Genomic DNA, 10000 nt, shown 5'->3' with positions numbered 1-10000 from the left:
TGCAAGCACAACAAAATGTGGATCTGATCTGATTGTTCCAAGAAACTTAAAAGCATCTGCTCTCTCCACAGTCTGACCATGAATGTGCAGCGCTGTAAGTCACTTTTCCTGTCTAAATTCAATGATTGCTCACCGGCCCGGCAGCTTTATCCTGTGTTGGGAAACTACATCACATTACATTACATTCATTTAGCAAATGCTCTTATCCAGAGCCACTTCCAGCACAAGAGAACAGAAGTGCATCCATCCAAGTTAAATGAAAAACAGTGGCAGACCAGAGTAATGCTCCCAATCAGTGTGAGTACAACACCATTCAAGCATGACCACAAGTTATCTGAAACCAGACCAGACAACCTAGGAAACTAAGGGAAGTCAAGCACATACTCTACCATACATCACACAGTCACTAGGTGACAGCATCTATAACACATCGCAACACTACAGGTAAAATAAGGAACAAGTAATACACGTAGCAGGTGTTAGGGGGTGGGGATTGAGGTGGAAGTGAGATTCAGTCTGAAGACGTGGGTCTTCAGCCTGCGTTGCAAGATGGCCAGTGATTCCGCTGTCCTGACCCTCATTCCACCACTGAGGGACCAGTACAGACAGGCATCAAGTCTGAGAGGAGCATCAATTTTCATATAGCAACAAAGAGTGATGAAATGACACCCTTTACCAAGGCATCAAATGTTCCTAAAAACCTGTGCTAGGCCAAACCCTCCTGTTGTGACGCAGTAGCTCACAGTCAGTGTGGTGGGCGGAGACTGTGACCCACTGGAGGGTCAGCGTGATTGACAGGTGCTCACCATATCAATGACCATCCTGCGCAGGCTCTGTCTCTGCCTCTTGCTCAGGTTCTGGAAGATGTCGCAGTTTTCTTCATGCAGCAGTTTAAAGCCCACAGCCAGGTGGTGGTTCTCCAGGACCGACTCATCATTATACATCAATGCCAACTCTGAGTCTGAGGAAGAGATGGCAACCCAACCAGGAACACCTCACAACTGTGTGTTAAATGTCAGCTCTGTTACACTGGTGTCAGCTCTGTTACACTACTGTCAGCTCTGATACGCTGGTGTCAGCTCTGATACGCTGGTGTCAGCTCTGATACGCTGGTGCCATCTCCGTTATGCTGGTGCCATCTCCGTTACACTGGTGTCAGCTCTGATACCCTGGTGTCATCTCCGTTACGCCGGTGTCAGCTCTGATACCCTGGTGTCAGCTCTGATACGCTGGTGTCATCTCCGTTACGCTGGTGTCAGCTCTGATACCCTGGTGTCAGCTCTGATATGCTGGTGTCATCTCCGTTACACTGGTGTCAGCTCTGATACGCTGGTGTCAGTTCTGTTACTCCAGTCTGGAGAGGGAGGACTCTCCGGTGTGCCTGTGTTGCAGGGTGATGTGTGGGGAAGTCTGTAGAGACTCACTGGTGTTGATGAGGAACTGATTTGACACCCCTGGATGATCCACATCATGAATGGCAGTGGCAAACAGTGTGGCCAGAATCTCCAGGTCAGTGAAAACAGCCTGACAGACAGAGAGAAAGAGCAGAAACTGCCACTTCTTCCTGTTGTAATCATGATACATTTCTTTTGCTACTTTTTTCAGGTAACAACAGGGGAGACATTGTGTTGCTTGTTTTTTGTATGTGTTGTCTACTCAGTTCAGCGTTTGTGTTACCTCAGTGTCTAATTAGCTCTGTTGGTTACACAGAGCTGAGTTGGTTATTCTATTCAATGAGTTGTCACCTCAGAGCTGGCATACTCCATGTGCAGTTGGCTTATATTGGTGCATTCAGTGCCTTGTTAGCCTGATGTTGGTATGTTTGTTGTGTAGTTAGTGTGTGTTGGTGCTGTAGTCAGGGCCATGTTAACCTATTGGGCAACATGGGCTGCAGCCCAGGCACCCGGCCACTAGGGGGCCCCGGGAACAGCAGATTACGTTGAATTCTTGAATGGGGTTTTGATTGTATACTGAACATTTTGGTTCAGTTTCCCAAATATAGAGTAGCCTACATTGTCCTGTCGCAACAGCTAATCGTCAGTGTCAGTGAGAGTGGAGTTTGTAGGCTAGTCACTTCACAGCGATGTATCACGAGGCTATTAGAAAACATGATAAAAGGTTCTTTGGCACTTGCATTGATTCAGACTTATTTCGTCTTCAGTCTGTTGTAGGTATGTGGGGTAGCCACAGTAACTTGCAATTCTCAAGTATTATTCTAACAAAAACCACATTATTTACCATTATTTACCAAATGCTAACTGAAAACTATGAGAAGCTTAATAACGCTAATGAAAACACAACGAACCATGTAACGTAACAGGAGCGCTACATAGCATAAAAAAGTTGTGTGCGAAAGAGTTAAAGATTCAGTCTGCAATTCTGACAACCCGAATCGTGACAACATGTGGTAAACACGTTTATGAAACGTTTTTAACACGTAGGTATTCTGTCTAAAACCACACCACATAAGCACCACTGTTAAACGTTAGAAATAGGTTTCAGATATGTTCATTATTTAATGTTGTGTTTAACACAACGTTTAGAACGTGTCACGTCAGTTATTCCACGGTTGCTGTAAATTGACACCAAATCAACACCTTTGTTTAACGTTGGAACCAGTGTCAGATGCATTCCTTTTTAAATGTTGTGTTTAACAGCTGATTGGAACGTTTAAGAAACATTTCGTATTGGGTTCCTTCCACTGGTGTCAACAAACACATTTGGTGGACGTAGTTTACACGTCTGTTTTTGTTGAACACCAAAATACAACCCAAATCAGATGTTGGTTTTGGTTCAAATAACGTGTTTTGCTACTTGGGTTTTAGTTTTCCGGTTGAAAATCATGGAAAAAAGGCCCCAGGAGGTGTGTTAACCCTGGGCCCCGGGGAGGCTTAATGCGGCCCTAGCTGTAGTTAGTGTTAGTGTAGTTAGCATGGATTTGGCTAGTGTAGTTAGTGTAGTTAACGTAATGCTAGCGCATGTAGTTAGTGTTGGTGTAGTTAGCGTGATGTTAGCAAGTGTAGTTAGCATTAGTGTAGTTAGCGTGATGTTAGTGGGTGTAGTTAGTGTCAGTGTAGTTAGCGTGATTTTAGCAGGTGTAGTTAGTGTTAGTGTAGTTAGCGTGATGTTAGCGGATGTAGTTAGTGTGATGTTAGCAAGCGCAGTTAGCGTGATGCTTGCGAGTGTAGTTAGCAAGATGCATACTCACATTCAGCGCTGGCGTGGACAGGAGCACATGTGTGGACTGTGTGACGTCAGCAGCATGCAGGCTGTTGTGGTATGCCACGTTGCTATGGTAATTGTCCTCCAGGGTCATGGCATAGGTGATAAAGGTGTCCGCCGGGATCTGGAAGGTCTTCAGCAGGTCTCTCTCCTGCCCACACAGCCGCATACAGAAAATTAAACTACCTCACACTAACTACCCCACACTAACTCACACTAACTACCCCACACTACCTCACACTAACTACCCCACACTAACTCACACTAACTACCCCACACTAACTCACACTGATTAACTCATTTAAACTAACTCACACTAACTACCACACACTAACTAGCTCACACTGTCTCACACTAACTCACTCACTCAAATTAACTCATACTAACTCACTCAACCTACCTCATACTAATTCACACTCAAGCTAACTCACACTAATTAATTTATACTAACACACACATAGACACCACACACACACACACACACACACACACACAGTCACCTGGAATATGGTAAACATGATGCAGCTGAGAGGTCTGTTGTTTGCGAACTCAGCAACACGGAAAATATTAAGGCCCCACTTATTCAAGTCATCCAGCTCCTATGGGGGAGACACAGCAGCCTGCATTCAGGAGTGTGTGTGTGCATGTGTGCATGCGTGAGTGTGTGTGTGTGTGTGTGAGAGAGTGTGTGTGTGTGCATGTGTGCATGCGTGAGTGTGTATGTGTGTGTGTGAGAGAGTGTGTGTGTGTGCATATTAGATTTGATTCAACGTTATTGCCATTGTGCAGAGTACAGGTACAAAGCCAATGAAATGCAGTTAGCATCTAACCAGAAGTGCAAAAGAATAGTATTATTTACAGAAAATGCGGTTAAGAGTAGTTACTCCAATATAAATGATGCTGTATCTTACAGTACATACAATGCTATTGTCAGTGGAGAGCAACATATATACAGATTATTAAATATGTATAATATATTAATGTGTTATACAAAGGGGGGTGAAGTGAACAGAGTTGGAAAGAGAAGTGTATATATAAGGGTTGTATGTACAGTATAGACAATATTAGTACAGATGGCTGTATGTACAATATAAATAACAGTAATCTGAAACAGCTTGACGCAGTGCAAATATAAAAGTACAGAGACAGTGCAGTATAACGTTGTTGTCCACCACGGTGTGCAGCTAGTTTCCAAACGGACCTTAACGTTGCTCTTCGCGCCATGAGTGTGCCTTCCTGTTACAATGAATCGACTGCCGGGCGCATTGGAAACTGTCTGGTTCACACACCCACATACATGCGCACAACCACTCAGTGTTAAGTACAAATAGCGTGTGTGTACAGGTGAATGGATGCGCAAGTGTGTAGTGTGTGTGCAACTGTAGCCTATCATATGAACAAGTAGTGTGCTTATGTATGTGCAACTATATCGTTTACATGCCCAGGTAGTCTGTGTGGATGTTAAGTCTTTCGTATGCATGCACAAGTGAGATGTTAACGTGCGAGTGTTTCAATGATTTCGCCCTAAACGGCCTCTCATAGTACCCTTCCCAGGGCCTCCTCCCGTCCTGTCTGCACTCCGAATCGCGGCAGCGTGGAGCTCAGGCTGGATCGGTGCGGCAGCGTGGAGCTCAGGCTGGATCGGTGCGGCAGCTTCCTCACATAACTGTGCTGCTGCTTCTTCTGCGGTGGGGACGGGATCTCCACCTCGCTCTGCTTCTCTGAGGAGCCGCACACACACACACACACACACACACACACACACACACACACACACACACACACACACATACATACACACGCGCACACACACACACACACACACACACACACATACACGCGCACACACACACACACACACACACACATACATACATGCGCGCACGCACACACACACACACACACACACACATACATACACGCGGACACACACACACACACACACACATACACACACACACATACATACACGTGCACACGCGCACACACACACACACACACACACACACACACACACACACGCACACACACACACACACACACACACACACATACATACACGCGGACACACATACACACACACACATACATACACGCGCACACGCGCACACACACACACACAAATACACTCACACACACACACACACACACACACACACACACACACCTGTTAGCTACGCCGCTATGAAATGCAGCCATTGTATTGGGTTTGACTGGGTGCAGGTGTACATGTGCACTCACCCAGGAAGGTGCTGGAAATGTACTCTGACACCTGGTTTCCGGAGCGGCTCATCTCAGACAGGTGAGAGAGCTCCCGGGTTAGCATCCTCTTAAACTGCAGTGGGACAGAGAGAGAACACACACATACACTGCTCACTGTTCTTCTTCTCCAAGGGGGTCTCTGAGCCTGGCTGACAGTTAGACACACACATACACACACTCCATACACACACACAGAGCTGCCTAGAGAGAAACCTTCAGTCTCTGGAATACTGACCAATCCATTCACATAGAATCATTTCCATGGCAACAAATATGGTTTCCCCAGCAACTGAATCCTCAAAGTAGGCCCTGAGGCATGCTGGAAGAGACAGCTGACTGGATGACAGGGAATGAGGAGTCTGTGACCTTTTCCAAGGTCACACCTCTTCACTCTACTTCAGAGCTTCAGGATTTAAAACACTTTCCCAAAAACACTACATACATTCTACCCAAAACACACAAATGCAGCTTTAATGCTGTAAAGGAAAAGCTCAGTATGTTTTTTGATCATTTTTGTATTTTCTGAGTAAAAGAGCAATAAAACCCATACTGTAGCCTCATCCAACACAGGCAGCAGTTATGACATGTATTATGAACTTCAAATATAAATGCTACAATTACTGTTCATGCTTACTCAGTGTCAGGAACGGAACAGGTTTTCCTCAAACATTAAAATGAAAAGGATGATGTCATCCTTGACTTAATAAATGGACTACAATTTAAATTTTTAAATCTACTATTTACATTCATATCAGAACTAAGATTATCTTGAAGCAATATGCAGATTCTAATTGATAAATTATAACAGAAATTATAAATAAATTCAATAAATTATTACAGGCCAAAAAAAAGATATTAAAAGGCTTGAGGCTAAAATTTGCTATTATCTTAAAATTATCGCTTAACATGTGGAACTATGGGAACGTGTCTAATAAACTTTCAAATGTTCATTAGTTCAGAGCACTCTCTGATTTCACAGGGAAAAAGAAACGGAAGGAAGAAGGAAGGTTGCTCAGGAGAAGCATCACTGCATCACTTTGTTTTGTGGGAGGAACTTTTGAGGCAAAATTTAGATACTGAAAAAGAGCCCTTCCTCATTTCCAAAAGAAAGTTCTGCTACACAGTCCAGGCCAGTCGTCCCCTCTGCATCAGTACAAGCATGGAGGGACCCTAACCCTAACCCTAACCCTAACCCCAAATCCTAACCCTAACGCTAACCCATAACCCCAAACCCTAACCCTAACGCTAATCCCAAACCCAAACCCTAACCCTAATCCCAAACCCTAACCCTAACGCTAACCCATAACCCCAAACCCCAAACCCCAAACCCTAACCCTAACGCTAATCCCAAACCCTAACCCTAACACTAACCCCAAACTCTAACCCCTAACCCTAACGCTAACCCTAACCCCTAACCCTGACCCTTCACTCATTTATCTGCTGCTCCTGAAAACAGTGCTTAGCTAGATTTGTGTGACGAGCATGTGTCTACTGCTAGTGTAACTACCATTTATCCACTGTTTTTTACATCTTCACAAACTAAAATCAAACTGACCCCACAGTGTATTAATCTGGACATATCCAAGGCCATACAGCATACAGCCTAAAATGTGTGATTTTCAGAGTTCCACTGAACATGACGCAAAGCTGAAAGATGGAAGGGTGAGCAGGAAGTCCGCAGCAGGGCCTGTTTCACCAGACTGCACAGCAACAAAAATGGCTGGTACCCTGGCCCAGCATCGCCACATCCCATACCTGTATGTTTTAAAGCTGATTTTAAATTTCTCAATTGTTGTTAAAGCAGAGTTGTTTAGAACATGAATACGTGTCCAGCTGTTTAACTCATTATCAGCTGAAGTGCTAATTCCAGTCTGCTTACTTTACCACATGTGACACACAGAACAAAAGATCAAGAGACTCTGCTTTTCTCTGTAACTCTGACACAGACTGCAGGAGATGCTTCATCTGTGCACACCCTTAAATTCCATCCTAATGCTCTTTGATGCTCCCTGTGACACCGATTCCCTGCATCACCGAGTCCCTGTGACACTGAGTCCCTGCATCACCGAGTCCCTGTGACACTGAGTCCCTGCATCACCGAGTCCCTGTGACACTGAGTCCCTGCATCACCGAGTCCCTGTGACACTGAGTCCCTGCATCACCGAGTCCCTGTGACACTGAGCCCCTGCATCACCGAGTCCCTGTGACACCGATTCCCTGCATCACCGAGTCCCTGTGACACTGAGTCCCTGCATCACCGAGTCCCTGTGACACTGACACAGAGCCCATGTGACACTGAGCCCCTGCATCACCGAGTCCCACTGACACCAAGTCCCTGTGACACTGAGTCCCTGCATCACCGAGTCCCTGTGACACTGAGCCCCTGCATCACCGAGTCCCTGTGACACTGAGCCCCTGCATCACCGAGTCCCTGTGACACTGACACAGAGCCCCTGTGACACTGAGCCCCTGCATCACTGAGTCCCTGTGACACTGACACCAAGTCCCTGTGACACCGATTCCCTGCATCACCGAGTCCCTGTGACACTGAGTCCCTGCATCACCGAGTCCCTGTGACACTGAGCCCCTGCATCACCGAGTCCCTGTGACACTGAGTCCCTGCATCACCGAGTCCCTGTGACACTGAGCCCCTGCATCACCGAGTCCCTGTGACACTGACACAGAGCCCCTGTGACACTGAGCCCCTGCATCACCGAGTCCCACTGACACCAAGTCCCTGTGACACTGAGTCCCTGCATCACCGAGTCCCTGTGACACCGATTCCCTGCATCACCGAGTCCCTGTGACACTGAGTCCCTGCATCACCGAGTCCCTGTGACACTGAGTCCCTGCATCACCGAGTCCCTGTGACACTGAGTCCCTGCATCACCGAGTCCCACTGACACCAAGTCCCTGTGACACTGAGTCCCTGCATCACCAAGTTCCTGCATCACCGAGTCCCTGTGACACTGAGTCCCTGCATCACGAGTCCCTGTGACACTGAGTCCCTGCATCACGAGTCCCTGTGACACTGAGCCCCTGCATCACCGAGTCCCTGTGACACTGAGTCCCTGCATCACCGAGTCCCTGTCACACTGACACCAAGTCCCAGTGACACCGAGTCCCTGCATCACCGAGTCCCTGTGACACTGAGCCCCTGTGACACAGAGCCACAATTATCTGTATGTCATGCAATGATCCGAGAATGAAAGCTCATTTACAGATGAAACACAGTGAGCTGCACAGTGTGAGGATGCTGCTGACACCACAAGCACACACCAGCAAATACAGTGAGGAATACTTCCCTGAGCTCAGTCAACCTCGGCTAAAACGAGGACGACAGGACAGCGTACAGCAAAGTCCTGCCGGAGCAAAGCTTGTCATTCCCCCAACCCCCCACCATAAATTGTATCTTCTTTCATAATGCATCTTATGGTAACATTCGCTGAGAGTCTGGTGGGAATGGGTCAGCAGTAAGCTGGCCACAGCCAGCAGGGGGCACCATTGTAGTGATAAGGACAGAGATCAGCTCAAAGATGAGGAAAGCTGTCTCCAGTCCATGATCAGAAACATTCATTTCCAGGTTCTCAAAAACAATTGGATCAGAAGACAGCAGAGAGCCCACATGACTGCAGACTGACAACATATGTTTGTGTTGCACTCTGCCTCACTTGAAGTGTCTTCCAAATGAATAAATGTAAATGTAAATGTCTGAGCATTCTCTTATAACCAGAGCTATTGTTGCTGTTGTTTGATGCAATGGAAGCATTCAGGGACTTTTGTGGTGAACACCCAGGGGTGAGAGGTCACCGAAGAGGGTGTAGGAGGTTCAGGTAAAGATTAGCAGCAGCTGGAGCGTTGAATCAAGACAACACATTGTAGTGGAGTATGGTTCTCTAAAGAAATGGTTAAGGACAGCCAGGTTTGAAACACGGTTCCAAAACTAGAATACAGCATAGTTTTATGGAGCATATTACAGTAGACTCTACGGTTCAGGAGAACATGGGTTAGTGGAACACAGGAGATTACTGTTCAGGACACACAGGGATCACCTGCTGACGCTCTGACACCGGGGACAGCATGTGTGTAGCACCAAAAGCTTCTTCAACAAGCCCCTTCTACCATGGAGATATATTTGCACAACCTTAATGACCGTAACAACATTTGCACAGCACACTGCGTGATCTCTAACCTCTGATCCCAAAAAGCAAGAGCTGACAGGTCACAAAGAGAACTCCACAGAGCCACAGACCTGCATGAAACACCTACACATACCTTCACAAACACACACACGCACCCTCACTCATTCACTCACTCACAACCTCACTCACTCACTCGCTCACACCCTCACTCACTCACTCGCTCAATCATTCATTCACTCACTCACTCACTCACTCACACCCTCACTCACTTACTCACTCACTCACAACCTCACTCACTCACTCGCTCACACCCTCACTCACTCACTCGCTCACACCCTCACTCACACACTCACTCACTCACTCACAACCTCATT

General features: G+C 46.6%; 1 protein-coding gene across 3 annotated transcripts in view; it reads right to left on the bottom strand.

Annotated features, from left to right (window-relative positions):
- Positions 1–10000, bottom strand: part of pde4a (phosphodiesterase 4A, cAMP-specific) — a 34435-nt gene that overhangs the window by 2486 nt on the left and 21949 nt on the right. For 2 of the 3 annotated variants that reach the window (XM_036552171.1, XM_036552173.1), the window contains 6 exons: positions 5464–5557; positions 4768–4943; positions 3723–3821; positions 3209–3373; positions 1425–1524; positions 807–961 (listed from right to left, as the gene is read on the bottom strand). In XM_036552171.1, the coding sequence (XP_036408064.1) occupies positions 807–961; positions 1425–1524; positions 3209–3373; positions 3723–3821; positions 4768–4943; positions 5464–5557 (789 nt within the window). The remainder of the gene's footprint in view (positions 1–806; positions 962–1424; positions 1525–3208; positions 3374–3722; positions 3822–4767; positions 4944–5463; positions 5558–10000) is intronic. The other variant, XM_036552172.1, reaches the window with a different exon arrangement.

Source organism: Megalops cyprinoides, chromosome 19, assembly GCF_013368585.1.
Source record: "Megalops cyprinoides isolate fMegCyp1 chromosome 19, fMegCyp1.pri, whole genome shotgun sequence".
Classification (NCBI taxonomy): domain Eukaryota; kingdom Metazoa; phylum Chordata; class Actinopteri; order Elopiformes; family Megalopidae; genus Megalops; species Megalops cyprinoides.
This window is presented reverse-complemented; position numbering and strand designations above follow the sequence as displayed.